The following is a 26,705-nucleotide window of genomic DNA, read 5'->3' on the forward strand; positions in this document are numbered from 1 at the left end:
ACACTAACACTAATTATGGAATTCTGCAATGTGATATTGAAGCGAAATATGAAACTAAGGTAAAGTATTAATATGTTCAAAATAAAACCATTCCCAGCAGGATGATTCACTGCTGCCACAAATGCACATGTGATTAAAGGTTGATGATAGATTCGGGGAATATTGACACAGAACTGATTGTAATTTTGCAGGTTACAATTATTTTTTCTCTGTTCGCTGTTTTCTTTCTCTCTCTTACGGTTTCTTCTCTCTCTTACTCTTTATTTTTTGCTCTCTCACACACACACACTCTCTTTTCTCACCAGATCATCTTTAACCTTGAAGGCATTTCAGAGCGTTATCGCCTAGAAGTCACTCATCTCAATCTCTGGGTTGCATATTAATAAAGACAACCATTATGTGATCTGATAAACCCAGATTACAGGAATGTACTGAAAGCTGTCCTGAATGCTAAAGGCTCAGCCATAGGTATGAATCAATTTAGTCATTATTGAGGCACATCGTCAAAGAGCTGCCCCAGTAAAATGTGAGACAATGTATTTCTTATTTTAAAAAATCACCCACTAGTATAAAATCTAGCTGGGCCTGACTTCACTGGGGCAAGAGCAGTAAAATAACATATTTATGTACAGTAGACCTACTTTCGGATAAACAGGAGAGGGGCAAAGCTATAGCGATAGAGAGTTAATGTTGTATCATTATCCTTATGCAGTAGGCCAAGGGTGTCTGTATAACCTTCCTTCCCCCGGGGAAGAGCAGGGAGAGAATGGGTCTGTCATATTCCCACGCCATGGTACTGCTGGTCCAACCAGGCATGAGACATGGGCCTGAATGCCGCCCCCGGTCAAAGCCATCACAAGCTAAGTGACCAATCCAAATGCATAGCTAAGGGCCAAATAACCAATCATGATGCAGGGAGTTGTGAATATATGTGACATGTTCTTGAATGGGTTCCAGATAACTTGGCTTATAGGAAACATTTGCTGTTTATGCTGTTCAAATGACCTTTATGTCGTTTTAACTAACAGGCGTTAGTCATTGTTTGTTGCTGTGTAAAGGTTCAGGGCTTTCTGCTGGGGTGTTCACTTCTTCCCCTGCGGTTCCAGGATGTTCACTACTAAAGGTCATTCCCTCGGTGTGAAAGCAATCCACTCACTTACGCCCATATCCATTTCAACCTTTATAAACACATCATCTGGAATTATTAAGGGAACATAGACTGTTTTTAGTGAAATGTTAATGCATAAATGGCAGTAATAGTCACTTTAGAACTAACTTACATTTGACATTTTAGTCATTTTGTAGACACTCTTATCCAGAGCGACATTACGGAACAGTGACCAGAAATAGCCATTGCTTAATTCATCTTAAGATAGTTAGGTGGGACATCAACATATCACAATCGTAGGAAGTACTATTTCCCTCAACAAAGTAGAATTATGATGGCTTGGAAACTTCAGTACTTCAATACTTGGTGCCTAACTAGCAACTGATGGACAACAAAGTGTGCATACAGTGCCTTGCAAAAGTATTCATCCCCCTTGGCGTTTTTCCTATTTTGTTGCATTACAACCTGTAATTTAAATAGATTTTTATTTGGATTTCATGTAATGGACATTCACAAAATAGACCAAATTGATGGTGTGAAATGAAAAAAATCACTTGGTTCAAAAAATTCTAAAAAAATAAAAAACGGAAAAGTTGTGCATGCATATACTGTACATTCACCCCCTTGCTATGGACTCTCTAAATAAAATCTGGTGCAATCAATTACCTTCAGAAATCACATAATTAGTTAAATAAAGTCCACCTGTGTGCAATCTAATTGTCACATGATCTGTTACATGATCTCAATATATATATACACCTGTTCTGAAAGGCCCCAGTGTCTGCAACACCGCTAAGCAAAGGGGCACCACCAAGCAAGCGGCACCATGAAGACCAAGGAGCTCTCCAAACAGGTCAGGGACAAAGTAGTGGAGAAGTACAAATCAGGGTTGGGTTCTAAAAAAATATCTGAAGTTTTGAGCATGCCACAGAGCACCATTAAATCCATTATAAAAAATGTAAAGAATATGGCACCACAACAAACCTGCCAAGAGAGGGCCGCCCACCAAAACTCACGGACCAGGCAAGGAAGGCATTAATCAGAGAGGCAACAAAAATACCAAAGATAACCCTGAAGGAGCTGAAAAGCTCCACAGCGGAGATTGGAGTATCTGTCCATAGGACCACTTTAAGCCGTACACTCCACAGAGCTAGGCTTTACGGAACAGCGACCAGAAATAGCCATTGCTTAAAGAAAAAAAAAAAAAGATACGTTTGGTGTTTGCTGAAAGGCATGTGAGAGACTCCCCAAACATATGGAAAAAGGTACTCTGGCCAGATGATACTAAAATTGAATTTTTTGGCCGTCAAGGAAAACGCTATGTCTGGTGCAAACACATTGCCTCTCGTCACCCAGAGAACACCATCCCTGTGGGGATGTTTTTCATCGGCAGAGACTGGGAAACTGGTCAGAATGGAATGAATGATGGATGGCGCTAAATACAGGAATTTCTTGAGGGAAACCTGTTTCAGTCTTCCGGAGATTTGAGACTAGGGCGGAGGTTCACATTCCAGCAGGACAATGGCCCTAAGCATACTGCTAAAGCAACACTTGAGTGGTTTAAGGGGAAACATTTAAATGTCTTAGAATGGCCTAGTCAAAGCCCAGACCTCAATCCTATTGAGAATCTGTGGTATGACTTAAAGATTGCTGTACACCAGCAGAACCTGTCCAACTTGAAGGAGCTTGAGAAGATTTGCCTTGAAGAATGGGCAACAATCTCAGTGGCTAGATGTGCCAAGCTTATAGAGACATACCCCAATTGGCTTGCAGCTGTAATTGCTGCAAAAGGTGGCTCTACAAAGTGTTGACTTTGGGGAGGTGAATAGTTAAGCATGCTCAAGTTTTCATTTTTTGTCTTATTTCTTGTTTGTTTCACAATAAAACATATTTTGCATCTTCAAAATGGTAGGCATGTTGTGTAAATCAAATGATACAAATCCCCCCAAAATCTATTTTAATTCCAGGTTGTAAAGTAATAAAATAGGAAAGGGGGAGTGAATACTTTCGCAAGCCCCTGTACCTGAGTGAATGATGATACCAAGGAAAAGAGTAAGTCAACAATGGTATCATATTTTACTGTATCATAATACAAGTCCCACTTCCTGTCTTCCTTGTAGGCGAGGAGGCGTTGACCATGTACATGGCCAAGAACAAGCTGGACAGAAAGCTGGTCAACGCCACTCAGAATGTGGAGGCCCTGCACCAGCTGGCATCCTCATACTTCATCGACCGAGATGGCACCATGCGGAAACTCCATGAGATCCAGATCTCCACCAATGCCATCAAGGTATGCCATCTATACACAAAAAAACAGTATTTAAATATGTTCAAATGTTTCCCACAGGATATGGATATAAAAGGAATGTGTGTAAAAAGTGGGATAATGTCAGCAACACCATTTTGCAGCTCCCACAAGTGATCTTTATTAACAAGGTTTTTTAACAAGACCAACATGATCTTATTCAGGTACACACACACACCTCTGGCCTCCTCCAGCCCCCTCCTAGCCTCCTGGAGAGAGTGTCTTGTCATCTTTTTGTTGTCCTAAGTGACAGGCGGATGAAGAGGTTCTGGCAGACAGGACTCTGGGTAGCAGGAAGTCAAGCATGACAAAATTAAACAGAATTGACAATGGCTGCTGAGTCAGGGCCGGGCAAGGAGTCGATGAGGGAAGAAGCACACACAGCACATTCTCAACGGAAAAAGTATAGCCACTGTAACCAGCCACACTGTGTGGAGCCAGAGAAGACCTGTCCTGACTGTCTTCTTGACTGACAAACCTGCACTATCTCTTAGTGGTACCGATGTTGGACTGTGTATGTGGGATATATTGGAATATTAGGAAATGTGCGTGTGTGTCCGTATGTGTGCGTGTGCTTGTGTGCATGGGCGCGTGCGTGCGCGTGCGTCTGAATGTGTCTGTCCTCCATTATCAGACATCAAAGAATGTGCCTACTCAAAGCCAAGTATTGTTGATTAATCATTTAATCTGTCTCACACTACAATTACATTCACCATATATCATGATTGGACTGTGTCAACTGAGTGCAAATATAGCTTATTTAGTGAGGCAGAAAAGTTATCAAATCAAGAAACACTTCATCACATTAATTTCATCAAATATATTACAATATGTTGATATTATTTTCTATTTAAGTGGAAGGAACAATTGGTCCTTCAGGCGTTTGATAAGAAACACTCCATATTATTCAGTATACCTAAAGTAAACCACATGAAGACAATAGAAAATAACAAAAAGAGTGTATTAAAAGAAAGAGAATAATTGTCACGCCCTGACCTTAGAGAGCCATTTTATTTTTCTATTTGGTGAGGTCAGGGTGTGATGTGGGGTGGGCATGCTATGTTTTGTATTTCTATGTTTTGGCCAGGTATGGTTCTCAATAAGAGACAACTGTCCTATTGTTGTCTCTAATTGGGAATGATACTTAGGTAGCCTTTTGTATTTTGTGGGTAGTTGTCTGTGTTAGTGGCCTGTATAGCCCGAGTCAGCTTCACGTTCGTTTTTGTTGTTTCTTGTTTTGTTGGTGACATTTATAACATAAAAAGGAAAATGTACGCTCACCCCACTGCACCTTGGTCTCATTCCAACAACGGTCGTGACAAAAACAGACCGAATTTAGAATTTAGGAGGACAACAGTATCACAGAAATCCATTTGCATTGATTCCCAAAAGTAAACCGTGACAAAATAAAAAATCAGTTTTGACAAAAAAAAATATAAAATCAGCAACAAAAAAATGTCCTCTCACTGTCAACTGCATTTATTTTCAGCAAACTTAACATGTGTAAATATTTGTATGAAAATAACAAGATTCAACAACTGAGACATAAACTCAACATGTTCCACAGACTAACAGAAATGGAATAATGTGTCCCTGAACAAAGGGGGGTCAAAATCAAAAGTAACAGTCAGTATCTGGTGTGGCCACCAGCTGCATTAAGTACTCCAGTGCATCTCCTCCTCATGGACTGCACCAGATTTGCCAGTTCTTGTTGTGAGATGTTACCCCACTCTTCCACCAAGGCACCTGCAAGTTCCTGGACATTTCTGGGGGGAATGGCCCTAGCCCTCACCCTCCGATCCAACAGGTGCCAGATGTGCTCAATGTGATTGAGATCCGGGCTCTTCGCTGGCCATGGCAGAACACTGACATTTCTGTCTTGCAGGAAATCACGCTCAGAACGAGCAGTATGGCTGGTGACATTGTCAAGCTGGAGGGTCATGTCAGGATGAGCTTGCAGGAAGGGTACCACATGAGGGAGGAGGATGTCTTCCCTGTAACACGTAACATTGAGATTGCCTGCAACAACAAGCTCAGTCCGATGATGCTGTGACACACCGCCCCAGACCATGACGGACTCTCCACCTCCAAATCGATCCCGCTCCAGAATACAGGCCTCGGTGTAGATACCGACTGTTACTAACGCTCATTCCTTCGATGAAAAATGTGAATCCGACCATCACCTCTGGTAAGACAAAACCGCGACTCGTCAGTGAAGAGCACTTTTTTCCAGTCCTGTCTGGTCCAGCGACGGTGAGTTTGTGCCCATAGGCGACGTTGTTGCCAGTGATGTCTGGTGAAGACATGACTTTACGACAGGCCTACAAGCCCTCAGTCCTGCCTCTCTCAGCCTATTGCGAACAGTCTGAGCACTGATGGAGGGATTGTGCGTTCCTGGTGTAACTCGGGCAGTTGTTGTTGCTATCCTGTACCTGTCCCGCAGGTGTGATGTTCGGATGTACCGACCCTGTGCAGGTGTTGTTACATGTGGTCTGCCACTTCGAGGTTGATCAGCTGTCCTTCCTGTCTCCCTGTTGCGCTGTCTTAGGCGTCTCACAGTATGGACATTGCAATTTATTGCCCTGGCCACATCTGCAGTTATCATGCCTCCTTGCAGCGTTCCTAAGGCACGTTCACGCAGAGGAGCAGGGATCCTGGGCATCTTTCTTTTGGTGTTTTTCAGAGTCAGTAGAAAGGCCTCTTTAGTGTCCTAAGTTTTCATAACTGTGACCTTAATTGCCTACCGTCTGTAAGCTGTTAGTGTCTTAACGACCGTTACACAGGTGCATGTTCATTAATTGTTTATGCTTCATTGAACAAGCATGTGGAAACAGTGTTTAAACCCTTTACAATGAAGATCTGTGAAGTTATTTAGATTATTACTAATGATTTTCGAAAGACAGGGTCCTGAAAAAGTGACGTTTCTTTTTTTGCTGAGTTTGAGGCCACTGCCCACACAAATTATACACATACTATTGAAACTGCTATGCTTTGTCAGAAATACTACCATCCAAAATCACTGGTTGGTCTATCTATCCCACTATAAATAGGAGGTAACGGCAGAAGTAAAGTCAGCGACTGATCCTGCAGTCACGTAGCAGACAGACAGCGATCTGTACGTGGAGAGGAAGCTGGGTCTGAAGCACGGCCTGGATCTATAAACACAGAGAACAAGGCCCTGCACTTCCAATATTGATTTAATATGGCTGTGAGTCCAACTTCACAGTGAGATGCTGCGGCCTATGGAGAAAACACAGGCACAAAGACATCAATAGAGTCCAAATCTAAGATGTTTCCTGTCTGGCGAGTAAGCACATTTACTGTATAGTACTGCAGTGTTGAGTTTGGTTGCAGTGCCGTTTTACTTGGTGGTTTGCTTGCAGTAATGTAATGTGAGTTTTAAGACCTGGAAGTTGCTATTGTATATACAGGTAAGTTGTGGTATTTAATTTCCCTTTCAGAATTTTTCATATCCTCATCTTATCATGTTATCTCGCATACAAACACAAGCAAGTGCACATATGTGCACACACAATACTGTTTGTGTTGTCATATGTCTAGAGTAAGCCCTTATCTTTCTGGCCCTGACACTCTTTCTGTCCTGATACCTCTTGCTGGAGGGGGGACGTGCCCCAGACAATTCAATAGGTTTTGGTGAGGCAGAAGGAGAAAAATGAAGAGTAGGAAAATGTGTGCGTGTGTTTGTGTGTGTGTGTGTATGTGTGTACAGGCATTAATGTGTGCTGGGATGGCCTGAGAGCATCCACTGATCTGCCAAGCCTGGCTAAATTTATCAAGCCCTCATCCCTGGCCCGTCCCCCCGTCTCCTCAAGCCTTAGCACTGCTTAAGAGGTTCCAGCAACATGCCAACGTTAATCAAAACGAAGACTTATTTCCACTGCCCCGGTGACGCCCAGGGCAAGCCGTGGACTTGTTATTTTTCTAAGACCCCACACAGGAATTTATCTGCCCAAACCAATTGATTTTTGGAGCCTAGAAGCCTCAACCATCACCTCCTTTCCTTTTGGCTTTAAAAAGTTCACAGCCCTATGGGTGGCTTAATAACATCATTTCAAACAAACAAGGTTTCTGGGCCAAAGTGTCTCTGTAACCGGCAGTTTCTTGTCAGGGCTGTGAAGTTGTGAAGTGTGTGTAGTGAAATGTGTGTACTTCCTGAGACATCTTTCTCTTGATTCAGTGTAGAGTTCTCATTCTCAGCCCGAACCCTATGAGCCGGGACGGGCCCAGTTTTCCTCTCGCCGGGCTTTTCTAAGACAAGGGCAGTTTCCTCGTCTTCTCACTCTGCTGCAGCATTGTTCTCAACACCAGTTTAAATCAATATACTGTTTTAAGGGGTTTTGTTCAGGTTCAGGCTCATTACATTTCTGTGATGTTGGACCGGTCCTAGGCTCAGGCTTCAGCTCACCAAGCTTGGGTAAGACGGGCTCGAATTTTCAGGCCCGATGATAACTATAATTCAGTCGCCCTAAAAGAGAACAAGGGAGCTCAGTAATTTTAAACATCAGCTTTTAAATGGAATAAATCTAAGTGGAAAGAGAACACACACACACACACAGCTGCTACAGGCAGACTGACCTGAGGTTACTGAGTGATGTGATCATATGGGGGGATTCCTGTACTTCATTTGTCTCCTGGAATGTAGAACAGTTCTTCACTTCCTACACATTGAGAAGATGACAACTAAAGTTGCCAAGAGCATCTACTTTATTCTACTGCTTTTTGCAATTAAATACACACAGCAATATCCATCCATCCATATTTCTATTCATCAAACCACAGTATTTATCTATAGGTCAACCCATCCATTACCCCCACCATTCCCTCAGCCAACTACCTTTCATTGTGTTTGGTACCCTGGCTACCCATTCATTTGGCTTTCCATCCACCCATGCCTCAGCAGGGCAAAGAAACAAATAATTGGGAGACAGCATATTGGCTAAACCTGTAACATACCCCAAATCAGAGATAAACAGCACAAAGAAGAACTGCGCATGGCACTAACACCCTGCTGTGACAAATGAAAAGGAGGAGACATGTACTTCTGGGTAGCACAGGGATGGGCTACTGACAGCCCAGCAGGGATGGGCTATTGGTGGCCTAATTAAATAAAACGAAAATAAAATGTATATATATTTAACATTTTACAAATGTTTCTCTCCGCTGTCAAGAGGGTGGCCGCTAAAATGCTTTGCTCACAAGGTGGGGTGCCCGGGTTTGGCCCCCCCACCAAATTTTGCTTATGGCCCCCAAAAGGCTAGGGCCGACTATGACTGCATATGTGGGTATGGATGTGGGTACACAAACCCCCGAATCACTGCGGCCCCTCATGATTCAGATGCCCGCATCCCTGGTGTAGCAGGACCCAATAGCTACCTATGAGAGGGTGGATAATTTAAGAAGGAAAATAAGATGCCCAGTAAAGCGTTTTAATGAAAGATTACAATTTTACGAGCAGGCAGTTCTTCTGTTACCAAGGATGATTATGCAGGGATGGGGAGGAATATGGTTGCTGCTGTGTGACGTTGGCTTGTGTTCCCACAAGGTCACTTCCCTGAGGAGTCACTCTGCTGGCCTGATTTACACCAGGATTCAATATGCAGATTTACTGATGATGCAGCAGGATCCTGTTTCTAATTTGTGATTGCCACCTCTGTGGTCCCCAATGCTCTGGAGTAGAGTGGAGCAAAATGTGTCTGAGGTGTTAAAATTAACAGGCCCTATTATTTAACCCAGATGTTTTGGTGTGAATATAACTAGGCTTTGATTGGTTGGTTGAGGAGGGTGTGGCCTAATGAAGGCATTTGAATTTTTGAAGCAGCCTTATTATTATTCAATCTTGGTACTCAGTTTAAGCACTACCAATTTTACCAATTGTTACCTTTCCATGTAGGCTCGGAACACAATTAAAACACCTCACATGTCATGAGTTGTGCGGTTAGGCCATGTGATACAGTGAAGTTACCTCTTACTAAATTTCATGGAATTCCTTTACATTCCAAAAGCATACTTCCTCTGAGATGTGTCCAGCCACAGAGAGTTACTGGGGAGCATGTCCCTTCAGAGATGTGTCCAGCCACAGAGAGTTACTGGGGAGCATGTCCCTTCAGAGATGTGTCCAGCCACAGAGAGTTACTGGGGAGCATGTCCCTTCAGAGATGTGTCCAGCCACAGAGAGTTACTGGGGAGCATGTCCCTTCAGAGATGTGTCCAGCCACAGAGAGTTACTGGGGAGAATGTCCCTTCAGAGATGTGTCCAGCCACAGAGAGTTAATGGGGAGCATGTCCCTTCAGAGATGTGTCCAGCCACAGAGAGTTACTGGGGAGCATGTCCCTTCAGAGATTTGTCCAGCCACAGAGAGTTACTGGTGAGCATGTCCCTTAATTTCAATGTTTCCAGAAATAGAAAGTCATTAGGCGAGTGGCAGGTGATGGGCAGATTAAGAAAGCTCTGCAGTGGCAGCAGTCCCCTGATGAAGACACTCCATCATACTGGATGTATCCCTCCCTCAAGCCCCAATCTATTCCCTCCTTCTCTCAGGCTACCATCATTTTAATCCTGACCGTAGTCGGTAGAGTTGTGCAACAGCAAATATGGTTAAAGGACAGCGCTAGATGTCTTCAGGACTTTGAGAATAAATGATGCTCATAACTGTGCCTTGATTATCTTACTGTAGCTATACCACAAAGGGCTGTGTTGTCAGTAGTAAACCTCCTCACCTCTGCACTGCAACAACTGATGTGTAGGTGTGCAGCACAAAATGGCTGCCATGCGTGCTATAGGTGGGCTCATTGTTGGTGAAGGAGGCACGTTACTTCCTCTTGACATTACAAGCACATTGTGACCTGGCAATATACAGTACATGTACATTTATGTAATTTTACATTTACATTTTAGTCATTTATTATCCAGAGCAACTTACAGGAGCAATTGCGGTTAAGTGCCTTGCTCAAGGACACGTCGACAAATGTTTCACCTAGTCAGCTCAGGGATTCTAACCTGCAACCTTTCGGTTACTGGCCCCAATGCCCTTAACCGCTAGTAGTTAATGACATATTTCTCAGAAAGAAAGAGTTATGGAGGAAGAAGGAATGATTAGTTGATTTTGCTTTATATTGCCAAATACTTCAGCCACCCAAGCCATAGACAGTTCACTCTGCTACCATCCGACAAACGGTACCAGAGAATCATCTCTCAGACCAACTGGCTCGGAGACAGCTTCTAACCCCAAGCCATCAGACTGCTAAAAAGCCGTAAGACTGCTAAATAGTTAAATGGTTACAGAGACTATTTGCATTGACCCTATCTTGCACTGACTCTACGCGCACTCACAAGACTATACAGTATATACACACTATAAACACACCATTACAGCCATTACAGTGAATCCATCCTCCTATAGCTCTTCCCACAAGCCTCCTCTGTTACACACTCACGAACACTACATTGACACTCACACACATGCATACCAATACAACACATACACACACACACACACGCACACGCACACATGCACACACATCATAGGCTGAAGGCAGGGTAAAGTGACTAGGCATCAGAATGGATAATAGTAAGAGTAAGAATAAGAAGATTAGCAACAGCATGTGATACTGTAAGTGTGAAAGTGTGTCTGTGTGTATGTTTGTGTTGTATCGGTGTGTGTGTGGGTTTTGTGTGAGTGTCAATGTAGTAGTTAACATTTTTACTTTCTCTGCATTGTTGGGAAGGGCTCTTAAGAAAACATTTTGTCTCATTTCGGCTCATGATAAATCAAATTTGATATGAACTGCGTGGACGAGCAATTTCCTGAACTTCAGCAAGCTTGCAACAACTCCTAAAGCCAGTCTTATTGGAGCCATATTTTTTCTGTCACAATTGGTGCTTGAGGGAAAAATGTACAATTGCAAATTTGGAATAGGACTGCAACAGTGCATAAAGTTTGCTGGAGCTCTATGAATCACAGACACCATACAAATTGTAACAATTGGTGTTAATTAAAAATAGGTGGTGATGTCATTCAACAAAATGGGTATTGAACATAATGTTGTCACTCATCCCCATTACATAACATATTGAAATGCCAATGCTCCTAAGGTCTCCAGTGTGACGTGCTCTTAGCAATCTATTATGCACATAATTGACAGGAAGTATGCTCTAACCGGTAGTGGGATCCATCTAAATGAGAAGAGGTGGATAGGATGTAATGCACCCCACAAATCAATTATCCTGCTCTGAATAGAAATTGAGTATGCATTGAAAAAAAAATTGAAAAATGAACGAACATAGGAACAATGTTATCGTCCTGTCATTATAATCCAAATATGCTTGTGATTCTAGGTATCCTGGATTTTGGAGATCAGAGAAGAGACATAGAGTGTGTTCTAGGGCCATGGTAGTTAGGACTACGAAACAGCATGGTCTCCCTGGGGTTCTGAGTTGTGTTCCGCTTAACAATCCAGATCTTCTAAGTCCTCCTTGGCCTGTTTCAGCTCTTTGATTGCTCCTTGTATTTTATTACGTTGTATGACATTTTTTTCTCTCAATATTGTACGTATGTGTGTTTGAGAGATAGTGTGTTTGTGTCTGTGTGGAGAGAAACTGCCTGATATCCTACTGGGCATTCAGATTATCAAGGATGGTAATCTGTTTTTCCTGAATAGGTCTTTCCACCTTTTGACAATATGATTCTTGGATGTGATCCACTATAGCACACATTGATCGAGGTAAAATGTCTATTGTATTTTCTGCATTCTCATGTGTGCGTGCGTGTGTCTGTGTATGTGTGTGCAATACAACCAGAAAGTAATTTATTCTATGATAAGCCACAACAAAAGGGAGAAAAGCACCCTGTCAGCACCCATCAAGATGCCACTGTTTGATAGGCTAGGCAAGCACAATAATCAATCTACTTTGAAACGTTATGCAAGGCTGCAGAGAGCTTGTAAAATGTATTGTTTGGCCTTTTCTGTCAATAACTCTACTGTAGCTTTCTGACATTTTAGAGTTTGGAGTGGTGGAGAGTTGCAGTGGTATGGCTGCTGCAAGCAAACCTACCTTTACATACAGTTGCATTTTGAAAAGATGTTGTCCGTTGTGCTCTGATTCAGTCATAGTTTTGCAGAACATATCATATCTACCCTTTGACAGGAAGGGGCATACTATTCAATGTTAAGCATACTATTCAATTGCATTCTCTGTTATTGCAGAGCACACAATGGTTGAATCAATGTTGTTTCCAGGTTATTTCAATGAAATTACGTTGAACCAATGTGGAATAGATGTTGAATTGACGTCTATGCCCAGTGAGTTTTTAGGAGCCTGTCACTTTGTTTCCCCCCTGGTTTCAAGTTTTACCCCATAAAGAGAGTGACGCCAGGATATACTATTGACTATTCTATGTCAATGTAATTGTATCAGTATCTGTAGCTCTTTGCTCACCATGAAGTATTTGACTCTTCCCACATCTTCGATAACCCCTATTCACATGAGATTGGACTTCATGCAAGCTGCTAACGCAACCCCCCACCTTCAAGCTTAGAGTTTTCTAACCAAGCCAAAGACTGAGTGAAATTCGTTTGAGGTTAATGCCAAGAGTTTTTTTCTCTTAATCTCCTTTGCTTAGTAGCATCTCATCTGGCTTCTTGGAATCATGTGAAAGTACTACTGAACACTGCCGGTCATCTCAAAATGGGAAGAAAAGGCACCCTTTTCAAGAGCACTCTCTTTAAAAAAATCTTAAAGTCAGACGTGTAGTCGGAACTAAAAGCACCCTCACATTTGACTACCCTAATTATGCCATAGATTGAAGTTTGGGCTGGGAGAGAGGCCACTACTGCGACTTTTATAAGGGAAGTGTTATTCTCTAGCAGAAAGTGGGGCGCAGGCACAGTTTGAAAAAAGTCCATTAACATCTCACCTCTTTTGAAAGGAAACAAAGCCTTTAAAGTTCCTTAAAAGAAAATGTGTCTAATAAGCCGGTCATGGTACACGTCACAGATGGATATAAAAAGGAGGTACTTATAAAAGTGCTGCTTAGAAAGGCCTGCTGTGCTCTGGCCCAATTACAGCTTGCTTAGCTCAGCGCCGCAGAACATGTATGTGCTAGCGTGACACACGTGAAGTTAAGATATTTATGAGCTGCTCACATGGTTGAAGCTGGTTGAGAGAATGCCAAGAGTGTGCAAAGCTGTCTTCAAGGCAAAGGATGGCTACTTTGAAGAATCTCAAACATTTGTTTCACATTTTTTGGGTTACTTTGTGAATCCATATGTGTTATTTCATAGTTTTGATGTCTTCACTATTATTCTATAATGTAGAAAATAGTACAAATGAAGAAATACCCTTAAATGAGTAGATGTGTCCGACTTTTGACTGGTACTGTACCTTGGCTGGTTCATTAAACCCTCAAATTCAGACAAAGAAGGTATAATGGGTCCACACTCAAAAAGATGTTGCTTAAAGTTGACCTAAATTTTTTATAATTTTATTATTTTCACTTCATCAGGGATAGCGTACACTGACGTTTCGGCTTTGCATCCTTCTTCAGTGTGTAGGTATAATTTGTGCTATTTTTTAAATATAATAATGCTTGACATACAAAGGCATGATACAAACATTCGTTCCAATCCTTCAATGAAATCAATGCGTGCTTGATGATTTACATGTGTAAATCTTTACTCAGAGTCTAGTTAAATCGTAATGAAAACAATTTTCTCTATGATTACTCCCCATCCCAACACTCACATCCACACACACCGCAGTGTCTCTCGCCCCTACTGTTCCTGAAGTATTTGTCCTGATTCTCTTGCAGGTGACAGAGACTCGCACGGGCCCGCTGGGATGCAGCAGCTATGATAATCTGGACTCAGTGAGCTCCGTCCTCCTGCAGAGCCCAGAGAGCAAGCTCCATCTGCAAGGTAAACATACCCAACTGTATTTCTTACCGTACTTTCACTACGGGAGGCTACATTGGCTGGGGGGAGGGGTGTTAAGGTCGGGGTCATTCCATTCTCCAGTCCATTTAGGAAAAACACCTCTTAGGGAGTTTTGCACGATTTGTGAAATTAATTTGAATCTATTTTGACTAATAAAACAGAGATGGAATCGAATTTGCTCCACAGTTCCGCTCTCAGTGATCCTCTTCCGTTACTTTGGTCTTGGGTCTCTTGTCCTAATGATAATAATATGGTCATACAGGTTACCAGAGACTTTTATCTGTAGCGTGTGTGGCCCATGAAGTAATCAAACCCACAAGCCCGATGTTGCTAGTGTTGTTCAAACCCAGTAAGCGTCATAACATTTTAACTTACCCACACAATTCATCCTGGTCCTCTCAATCAGTAGGGAAGATCTGACTAGTGTTGATCAAAGCGAAGGCTTGCATGCTGAATAATAGCACAAAAGGTTTAAGCTCAAGTATGTATTGGTGCTCAGACTCTATTAGTGGCACTCTGTATGGAGCTATGAAATATAATGTTAGCACTCCATTTCTACATGATATAGAACAGTGTTTTTCACTCCTGGTGGTGGAGGGCTGCAGTATGTGTGGACTTTTGTTCCAGACCAGCAGTAGCACACCTAATTTAGCTAATACAGGTGTTGATTTGTTAATTAGTTGAATCAAATGTGACAGTGCTAGGCAAGGACAGAAGTATGCTACCGCTGAATTTTCCATTTTCCATATATATATATATATATATATATATAGTACCAGTCAAAAGTTTGGACACACCTACTGATCCCAGAGTTTTTCTTTATTTTGACTATTTTCTACATTGTAGAGTAATAGTGAAGACATCGAAACTATGAAATAACACATATGGAATCATGTAGAAACCAAAAAAGTGTTAAACACTTCAAAATATATTGTATATTTGAGATTCTTCAAATAGCCACCCTTTGCCTTGATGACTGCTTTGCACTCTCTTGGCATTCTCTCAACAAGCTTCATGAGGTAGTCACCTGGATTTAATTTCAATTAATAGATGTGCCTTTGTGGAATTTCTTTCCTTCTTAAAACCTGTTGCTCCTACCCCCTACTTTTTCGAACATTCTGTTAAAAATCGCGCAACATTTCAGCACCCTGCTACTCATGCCAGGAATATAGTATATGCATATGATTAGTATGTGTGTATAGAAAACACTCTGACGTTTCTAAAACTGGTTAAGTCACCGCTGTGACTTGAACAGAGCGTGTGTTTCAGCGAAAAGCGCAAGAAAATCTGGTCACTGAAAACTGAAAAAAGTATCAATCCGCCAGTTCCATTGTTTGTTAAATGGAAACCGTATTACTTATGGCATAGGTTGCAATCCCTACAGCTTCCACACGATGTCGCCAGTCTCGTCATTTTCGGGCTGTTTATTTCTTGGGCAAACCAACCTGGGAGATCACTTCCCATCCGGTCTCCGACTGGAAGGTTTGGAAGAGAGATTTTTGGAAGATGATTTGAAATCGTGGAGCTATTGAATTTATTTATTTATTTATTTTACCTTTATTTAACCAGGTAGGCAAGTTGAGAACAAGTTCTCATTTACAATTGCGACCTGGCCAAGATAAAGCAAAGCAGTTCGACAGATAAAACGACACAGAGTTACACATGGAGTAAAAACAAACATACAGTCAATAATGCAGTATAAACAAGTCTATATACAATGTGAGCAAATGAGGTAAGAAGGGAGGTAAAGGCAAAAAAGGCCAAGATGGCAAAGTAAATACAATATAGCAAGTAAAATACTGGAATGGTAGTTTTGCAATGGAAGAATGTGCAAAGTAGAAATAAAAAAATAATGGGGTGCAAAGGAGCAAAATAAATAAATAAATTAAAATTAAATAATAATTTAATTATACACATCGCCCCGTGGTCATTTTGATAGATTATTAACGTTTACTGATACCTAAAGTTGGATTAGAAAAGTATTTCGAAGTGCTTTGTGAAAGTTTATCGTCGACTTTTTTAATTAAAAAAAATGACGTAGCGTTTTCAAACAGTGTTTTTTTCTGAATCACACAGTTTCCATAGATGGCTATTTTAGGTATATATGGACCGATTTAATCGAAAAAAAAGACCCAATAGTGATGTTTATGGGGCATATAGGAGTGCCAACAAAGAAGATCTTCAAAGGTAATGAAAGTTTTATATTTTATTTATGCTATTTGGGTAGCGCCGGCTACGCGAAATCTTTTGTTTACGTAGCATTTAGGTATTTCGTGGTGTTGCATGCTCTCTTATAATAGCTTCTCATGCTTTCGCCGAAAAGCATTTTAATAATCTGACTTGTTGGCTAGATTCACAACGAGTGTAGCTTTAATTCAATACCCTGCATGTGTATTTTAATGAACGTTTGAGTTTTAACGAGTGCTATTAGCATGTAGCGTAGCGCATTTGCATTTCCAGATGTCTAGTTGGGACGCAAATGTCTCAAGTAGGAGCAAGAGGTTTTAATGCGTTTGAGCCAATTAGTTGTGTTGTGACAAGGTAGAGGTGGTATACAGAAGATAGCCCAATTTGGTAAAATACCAAGTCCTCATTATGGCAAGAACAGCTCAAATAAGCAAAGAGACATCATTCCATTGTTACAATGCAACATGAAGGTCAGTCAATCCGGAACATTTCAAGAACTATGAAAGGTTCTTCAAGTGCAGTTACAAAAACCATCAAGCGCTATGATGAAACTGGCTCTCATGAGGACCACCACAGGGAAGGAAGACCCAGAGTTCTCTGCTGCAGAGGATAAGTTCATTAGAGTTACCAGCCTCAGAAATTGCAGCCCAAATAAATACTTCACAACATCTCAACATCAACTGTTCAGAGGAGACTGCGTGAATAAGGCTTTCAAGGACGATTTGCTGCAAAGAAACCACAACTAAAGGACACCAATAATAAGAAGAGATTTGCTTGGGCCAAGAAACACGAGCAATGGATATTAGACAGGTGGAAATCTGTCCATGATCTGATGAGTCCAAATTTGAGATTTTTGGTTCCAACCGCCGCCTCTTTGTGAGACGCAGAGTAGGTGAACGGATGATCTCCGCATGTGTGGTTCCCACCGTAAAGCATTGAGGAGGAGGTGTGATGGTGTAGGGGTGCTTTGCTGCTGATACTGTCTGTGATTTATTTAGAATTCAAGGCACACTTAACCAGCTTGGCTACCACAGCATTCTGCAGTGATACGCAATCCCATCTGGTTTGTGCTTAGTGGGACTATAATTTGTTTTTCAACAGGGCAATGATCCAAAACAAACCTCCAGGCTGTGTAAGGGCTATTTTACCAAGAAGGAGAGTGATGGAGTGCTGCATCAGATGACCTGGCCTCCACAATCATCCGACCTCAACCCAATTGAGATGGTTTGGAAAAGCATTCCAGGTGACTACCTCATGAAGCTTGTTGAGAGAATGCCAAGAGTGTGCAAAGTTGTCATCAAGGCAAAGAGTGGCTATTGAAAGAATCTGAAATATACAATATATTTTGAATTGTTTAACACTTTTTTGGTTTCTACATGATTCCATGTGTGTTATTTCATAGTTTTGATGTATTCACTATTATTCTACAATGTAGAATAGAACATAAAGAAGCCGTGTCCAAACTTTTGACTGGTACTACGTATCTGCTGATTCGATTAACTAAATTACAGAAGTATATTTTTTGGCTTGGGTATACTTCGTTCACACACTGTATTAAAGATTAAAATAGTGACAGTAAATGCTATGCAATTATCAGCTTTGAGTGACAACAAAATTAGGTTGCAAAGATAGAAAAGTAGACAAACTTAGAAATTAGCTGATTGCTTTTGAAGGAATCATTTGTGTCAACAGTTATCATCTCTTACTTTCCTCCTATGAATAATCATCATCAACCGTGCCTTAGATATACCACAGCTCCCATTGGGACAGTGATGAAAGCCACTGTAAGAGTGGTCAAGTTTCTGAGACAAGCTATCCCTTTTTAATGTATGTAGTTTACCTCCAGTATAAAATTGCATCAGCAATTCGGAGCTCTTTTTTAACTACACCACTGCATCCCTCCCTGAAGGGATCATTAAATGCTGTTTGAATACAGAGAATTACTCTGTCATAAACGCTTTCAAGTTCCCCCTGCCATTCGCTCAAAGGGAATCAATATGTTTTAAAAGGGCTTAATTCCCATGCAACCTCTGTATTGGCCTCTGTTGCTTGGAAGACTAACGTTTTGTCATCCAACTGATATGTGACAGGCAGATGAACAGCCTGTATCTTTCAGGATGATACGATTTGAGGAGAAAGAGATTAGTTTTCAAATGCTGCTATTTCATGGTGTGTTTTTAAAGCTATTGTTTTCACATTATTTCAAAGTGGCTGATTATTTTAAAGTGTACTACAACTGAAATCTATCCTCCAAGAGCAATTATCATCTCCGAGTTAAGAGTTCATTAGAGAGCTTTTGTCATAAGATTGGTATTATAATGTGCCAACTATCACAAACTCCTCAAAAGTGAAAACACTTCAATGTCATTCCTGAGCTGGTGACACCTCTTTAGTCTTTGAGAGTCTCTTTCGAGTATTAAGATTGAATTATCATTTTATCCAGCTGGTGGTATAAATGGCTGTGAAAGATCAGTATTTCCATGTGAAAATGGTGGATGAGCATCGAAAACGTTGCTATTATATTCTTGTTAGTATTGCACCTAAGTGGGAACTTTGAAGCCACTGTATGCCAAAAGCAGAGGCTTTGGATATGTACAGTACGCTACAGTAGTTGACAATGACATTACCTCCAAACTTTCCTTTCATTGTTTGAAGTGTCAAATTCTACTAATTAAACCAATGCTGGTTATTTGTGCCATTTGACCCGCAGGTCCTATAAACTGCACTATAGAGTAATCTGTCATCTCTCTCTGCTGGTGTACCTCCTCTCCACACATCATCTCTTGGTATCATAAAAGATGGAGCTGAAGCCGAGAGGCAATATGCCCTCTGTGTATGTCAAGGCCCACATGCAGATGACAATAAGACATCGACAGCCTGTTCTCAAAAGGGTTTACTACTCTCAGCATATAAGGGAGGAGATTACATTTTGCACTTTGAAGCAGTCATTTTGTGGTTGTGGTGTGTGCGTGTGTGCGTGTGTGTACATGTGCGTGCATGGGTGTAGCTTAAGTGTGTTTCAGAGTGCTTAGATACCAATGACGCCAGTGGTGAAATGATAGAGATGGTGAGGTGATGGTTTCAATCTCACAGAAAGGGACGGTAGCAACATTCCAGCCAGACGACATTGACTTTATTTACAAGTGAATTACAAAAGGTAACTTTGAGGGAGTTGACATAATTGTTGTTTGCCATTAATAAAATTGACTTCCAATTTCTCCCTCTGTTCCACAGAGCACACTGCAGGCAATAAAAATTGATGAAGGGAAAAAATGCTGTAGGGAAAAAAATTGAACAACAATTATATGATTAGAAAATACATAAATGAAGGGAGGGATGAAGAATTACCAGGACACTCATTTCAATTACAGTACGTTATTTTCAACCAGGGGCACTCAGAAAAATATAGTTCTGCAGAGCAGGATGCCGACTGCATGATGTTAGGATAAGAGCCAGCCAATCGGGACCTGGGTTCATCAGTTTGAAAAATACAATTAATTCTCCTCATCCAATTCGTTTAAAAAATGATTTGGCCAATTCTCAGAATTCTCTCCAAAAAAGCAACTCTGATGGCCAACTGTAGCTTGCACAACGGCTTGCTATAGATTTAATACCCTAATGGATTTAATATTGGGACGATCCAGAGAAAATGTCCACAATAGCAATATCTACTGTCTGTTAGAGCACTAGGGATTTGTATCAAACTGTTCCTGATGGTGAAAAGAGTTGGGTGGATATATTAAAAAGACAGTCAATGTTCTTGGTACATTTAATGAACACCTTCCATGTATCTCTCAAATGCCCATTGACCTTTTTAGACAATTATAGAAAGAACAAAAGTGCTGGCAGTTAAAATGTGAAGAGATCACATCTGGCCAAAGTATGAGATCACCCACAGTGTTAACTAAAATAGCTGTTAAAGGTAAAATACAGTATGCTAGGTGTCCTGCTTTTGAATGATCATGTCAATTAATTATATTTTGATATTAGGTTATATACTCAGCTAGTACAAAGTTCTGAGAACCATATGTTTTTGGAGCTTGGTGAGAGTGTGGTTGTCCTATGGTTATTTTTCACAGAACCTTCCCACAACTTTCTGGGAATGGTGCAGGATAGTTGCTTGGCTTTGGAACATTCTCAGAACATTTCAGGAACTTGACAAATGTTTTACATTTTCCTGGTATTTCATTCCATAATTACATTTTTATTTCAATTTTGCTCATGTTCTAGCAATAATTGTCAGCGTATGCACTACTGGTGTTGAAGTCAGGTGCAGGGGAGCAGAGAGTTGTGATCAGGCGCACTCTTTATTAGGGCAGAAGCACAACAAATGGACGCAACTGCGTCAAACCTCCAGCCGAAAAGCAAAAAGAGAAATGGGCAAAATACAGTCACAAAACAAATAATCAAACCTCCTATGGGTTAAACAAGAATACCCAGTGGGGAAATAAGCCTGGAGCGTCACACTGAACATGAAACAAAACAATTCCACACAAGGAAATGGGGGGGAACAGAGGAATATATATATATACAATGTGATTAGGGAATGTAAACCAAGTGTGCGGGGAACTAGACAAAACAAATGGAACAATGAAAAATGGAGTGGCGATGTCTAGAATGCCGCCAGAACAAGGAGAGGAGCCGACTTCGGTGGAAGTCGTGACAGTACCCCCCCCCCCCTTGACGTGCGGCTCCAGCAGGGTGCAGACACCGGCCTCGGGGACGACCCGGAGGGCGAGGCGCAGTGCGATCTGGCCGGAGACGTTGGAACGCCCGCATCAGTTCAGGGTCCAACACGTCCGCCACCGGAGCCCAGCACCTCTCCTCCGGACCGTACCCCTCCCACTCCACGAGGTACTGAAGGCCCCTTGCACGACGCCTCGAATCCAAGATGGAAAGCACGGAGTACGTGCAATGTCCAGAGGGGGCGGAGGAACATCCCGCACCTGACTCCTGGAGCGGACCAGCCACCACCGGCTTGAGGAGAGACACATGGGTTAATAGGGGTTAATACGGTAATCGGGGGGAATCTGTAACCTGTAACACACCTCGTTCACTCTCCTTAGGACTTTGAATGGCCCCACAAACCGCGGACCCAGCTTACGGCAGGGCAGGCTGAGGGGCAGGTTTCGGGTTGAGAGCCAGACCCCGGTACAAACACCAGGGCCTCACTGCGGTGACGGTCTGCGCTGTTTTTTTGGCGCTGAAGGTGCACATGGGCGGCTTCCCATGTCTCCACGTACCGGAACCAATCGTCCACCGCAGGAGCCTCGGTCTGACTCTGATGCCATGGCGCCAGAACCGGCTGGTACCCCAATATGCACCGAAAAGGGGAGAGGTTAGTGGAGGAGTGGCGGAGCGAGTTCTGCGCCATCTCGAACCAGGACACGAACGCCGCCCACTCACCTGGCCGGTCCTGGCAATACGACCGCAGAAACCTGCCCGCATCCTGGTTAACTCTCTCCAACTGCCCATTACTCTCGTGGTGAAAACCTGAGGTGAGGCCGACCGAGATCCCCAGATGTTCCATGAACGTCCTCCAGACTCTCGAAGTGAACTGGGGACCCCTATCAGACACTATATCCTCAGGCACCCCGTAGTGCCGGAAGATGTGTGTAAACAAGGCCTCCGCGGTCTATAGGGCCGTAGGGTGACCGGGCAAAGGGAGGAGACGACAGGACTTAGAGAAACGATCCACAATGACTAGGATCGTGGTGTTTCCCTGTGAGGGCAGAAGATCGGTCGGAAAATCCACTGACAGGTGTGACCAAGGCCGCTGTGGAACGGGTAAGGGATGTAACTTACCTCTGGGCAGGTGTCTAGGAGCCTTACACTGGGCACACACCGAACAGGAGGACACATAAACCCTCACGTCCTTTGCCAAGGTAGGCCACCAGTACTTCCCACTCAGACAGCGCTCCGTCCGACCGATCCCCGGATGACCAGAGGAGGGTGACGTGTGGGCTCAATAGATCAACTGGTCATGGACAGCAGACGGTGCGTACACACACCCGACAGGACACTGTAGGGGATTGGGCTCTGTATGTAATGCCTGCTCAATGTTCGCGTCCAGCTCCCACACGACCGGTGCTACAAGGCAGGCGGCCTGAGTATGGGAGTCTGATCCATGGGCCACTCCTCTGTGTCATACAGCCAGGACATACATGCCTTCATATTTTGGGAACCTGGTCTGTAGGACAGGGTAAATACAAAATGGGTAAAAAACATGGCCCACCTTGCCTGACGAGGGTTCAGTCTCCTCGCTGCCCGGATGTACTTCGGGTTGCGGTGGTCAGTCCGGATGAGAAAAGGGTGTTTAGCCACCTCAAGCCAATGTCTCCATGCCTTCAAAGATTTAACCACAGCCAACAACTCCCGGGTCCCCCACATCATGGTTCCGCTCCGCCGGGCTGAGCTTCTTTGAGAAGAAAGCACAGGGGCGGAGCTTCTGTGGCGTGCCTGGGCGCTAAGAGAGCATGGCTCCTATCCCAGCCTCTGACGCGTCCCTCTCCACTATGAACGCCAAAGAGGGATCCGGATGGGTCAGCACGGGAGCCGAAGTAACCAGAGCCCTTAGGTGCTCAAAAGCCCTGTCCGCCTCAGCCGACCACTGCAAATGTACAGGACCCCCCTTCAGCAGTGAGGTACTGGGAGCAGCCACGTAGCCATAACCCCAGATAAATCTCCGGTAGTAATGGGCAAACCCTAAAAACCGCTGCACCTCCTTTACCGTGGTGGGAGTCGGCCAATTACACACAGCTAAAATGTGGTCACTCTCCATCTCCACCCCTGATGTCGAAATGCGATACCCTAGGAAGGAGACGGCCTGCTGGAAGAACAGGCATTTCTCAGCCTTGACGTACAGGTCATGCTCCAACAGTCGTCCAAGTAATATGCGCACCAAGGACACATGCTTGGCGCGTGTAGTGGAGTATATCACTACACCCTGCCAGTGCAGGTCCCTGAAAATCTTGTCTACAAAGGATTGGAAGACTGATGGAGCATTCATCAACCCGAACGGCATGACGAGATACTCAAAATGCCCTGAGGTGGTACTGAACGCCGTCTTTCACTTGTCCCTCTCCCGGATACACACCAGGTTGAAGCGCTCCTGAGATCCAGTTTAGTGAAGAAGCGCGCCCCGTGCATTGACTCAATCGCCATAGCGATGAGAGGTAGCGGGTAACTGTACCTCACTGTGATTTGATTGAGACCTCGATAGTCAATGCACGGGCGCAGACCTCCCTCCTTTTTCTTCTCCACAAAAAAGAAACTCGAAGAGGCGGGTGAAGTGGAGGGCCGAATATACCCCTGACGCAGGGATTCAGAAACATATGTCTCCATAGCCGCCTTCTCCGCTTGCGACGGGGGATACACGTGACTCCTGGGAAGTGCAGCGTCTACCAGGAGATTTATCGCACAATCCCCCCATCGATGGGATGGTAAATGAGTCACCTTCTTTTTGGAGAAAACTAGAACCAAATCGGCATATTCTGGGGGGATGCGCACGGTGGAGACCTGGTCTGGATTTTCCACCGTGCTAGCACCAACGGAAACCCCTACACAGCTCCCCGAGCACTCTCGAGACCACCCCTTTAGAGCCCTCTGTTGCCATGAAATGTTGGGGTCATGACCAGCAAGGGAAGGCTTAGTACCACGAGAAATGCAGGAGAGTCAATGAGGAAGAGACTGATTCTCTCCTCGTGACTCCCCTGCGTCACCATGGCCAGGGAGATCGTGGCTTCCCTAATTAACCCGGACCCTAATGGTCGACTATCCAGAGCGTGTGCCGGGAATGGTCAAACCACAGGAAAAATGGGAATCCCTAAACTAAGGGCGAGCGCTCTGTCGATAAAATTCCCAGCCGTGCCTGAATCGACGAGCACCTTATGCTGGGAATGCGGGGAAAACTCAGGAAAACAAACATGCACAAACAGGTGGTCAACAGAGGGCTCTGGATGAGAGTGGTGCAGACTCACCTGGGGTGACGCCAGAGAGCCCTGCCTGCTGCCTCGACTCCCAGAGGGACCAACCTGGCACCGACCGGCACTGTTGCCCTTTGCGGCCACAGATGATGCACGTGAAGGTCCCTCCTCCAGCCTCCCTCAACACAGCCTCTCCCAGCTCCATGGTCACCGGAGCGGGGGTGCTGGAAGATGGAACCGACAGAGTCCTCTCTGGACTTCCGCGGGAGACCTGCAGGTTATCCAACTGGATGGACAGATCCACCAGTTGGTTAAATGTGATGGTGGCATCCCTGCAGGAAGTCCTCGCGCAGGCTGCATCGGTAGTGGTCGATAAGGGCCCTGTCATTCCATCCTGCTCCTCCGGAATTCTAGGGCGAACTCCTGGGCGCTCCTCGTCCCCTGCCTCAGGTGGAAGAGCCACTCTTCGAAGTGGTCCAACGTTGGATCTTCTTCTCCCCACACGGCATTTGTCCACTCTAGAACTCTCCCCAAGAGGCATAAGACGAGAGCGGACACCCTCTCCCTTCCCGATGGAGCTGGGTGAACGGTGGCCATGTATTGGTCCTGCTGTAATAGGAACCCCTGGCACCGTGCTGCCGCCCCATCATACTCCCTGGGAAGGGAGAGACGCATCACACTGGGACCGGATACAGGAGGGACGGGTAGAGGTACTCCCGGTTGTGCTGGTCGAGGCGCTGGAGAGACTCCCAGTATGCGCTACTGGTGTTGAAGTCAGGTGCAGGGGAGCAGAGAGTTGTGATCAGGCGCCCTCTTTATTAGGGCAGAAGCACAACTTCGGCCTCCAGCCGAAATGCAAAAAGAGAGATGGGCAAAATACAGTCTCAAAACTAACGTTAATAATCAAACCTCCTATAGGTTAAACAAGAATACCCAGGGGGTAATAACCAGCCTGGACCGTCACACTGAACATGAAACAAAACAATTCCACACAAGGACATGGGGGGGGAGAACAGAGGAATATATATATACAATGTGATTAGGGAATGTAAACCAGGTGTGTGGAGAACTAGACAAAACAAATGGAACGGCGATGGCTAGAAGGCCGGTGACGTCGACCGCCGAACACCGCACGAACAAGGAGAGGAGCCGACCTCGGTGGAAGTCGTGACAATAATAATTTGAGAACATGAGTTTAAATAGAACCATGAGCAAACCTGTAGGAAACGTTATGCTGATGTACCAAAATTCCCACAGAAGAACTTTGCTTCTTAACATTCTTGAACTATTTGAGAACATTCCCAATGTAAAATGATTTGTTTTTAAATAACATTATTTGAACATTACTAAAGTTTTCTTTAGTTTTCTTTACATGTTCTTAACACAATAATTGTTCCGAGAACCTTTAAAAGAATGTAAAAACCACAATAAATGTTTTATTTAAAAACATATACATTCTATTCTCAGCATCAACAAAACACTCTCTGTGCTCTCTTATTAAGTGTGTTGGCTGCACCCACTAATTGGCCACACCTTCAAATAACCTATAATTTCCATTCTCAGAACATTAATAAAACCACCCAGGCAACCTTTTAGGGAAACATAGTAAAACGTTCTCAGTACCTCCCTGCAACCTAAAAATGTACATTCCCAGAACAGGCAAAATGTTCACTTCCGCTCTCAGAATGTTTAAACAATTATTTTACCGGTAAGAAAACGTATGACTTCAATTCCCAGAACCAATGGGAAACCAAAAACATGTGTTTCCACAACTTCCAGGGAACCAAATGTGTTAGCTGGCATAGCTTCATATATTTTATACGATGTGTAATGTACAGTTTATCGTGGCCAGGTCAGTTGACTAGGAAATGTAGCCTATAGTGTATAGAGCTTTTTTCCTAACTAGGTCTTACGGTCAGGAAAAACAGCTGGTCATAGTCACATACTCACTACTGTACACTTGTTTGCTGTTGACACAGTTCACGTGGAGAGATTTCAGATGGAGATCCATCAGCTGTCAGCCAGGCCTTGCTGGTTGAGACAGAAGCACTATAGCTAGACCAGGGCCCTTGGCCCGGGCTTTGTAGGCTGGGCCTCAACATCCCCTCCAAAGTCAGGACCAGAGGTAAGGCTAGGGCAGAAGAGATCATTACCTACACAGTGGAGTAGGGGAGAGGTGTGGAGAGGCCTTCTGCTAAATCCTACAATTGTGTTATCTCAGGGGAAG

General features: G+C 43.6%; 1 protein-coding gene across 1 annotated transcript in view; it reads left to right on the forward strand.

Moving 5' to 3' along the window:
- Positions 1–26,705, forward strand: part of LOC109876024 (BMP/retinoic acid-inducible neural-specific protein 1) — a 154,746-nt gene that overhangs the window by 74,262 nt on the left and 53,779 nt on the right. Inside the window, exons 4-5 of the mRNA XM_020468503.2 lie at positions 3,229–3,398; positions 14,243–14,348. Of these exons, the coding sequence (XP_020324092.1) occupies positions 3,229–3,398; positions 14,243–14,348 (276 nt within the window). The remainder of the gene's footprint in view (positions 1–3,228; positions 3,399–14,242; positions 14,349–26,705) is intronic.

Source organism: Oncorhynchus kisutch, linkage group LG23 (genome assembly GCF_002021735.2).
Source record: "Oncorhynchus kisutch isolate 150728-3 linkage group LG23, Okis_V2, whole genome shotgun sequence".
NCBI lineage: Eukaryota > Metazoa > Chordata > Actinopteri > Salmoniformes > Salmonidae > Oncorhynchus > Oncorhynchus kisutch.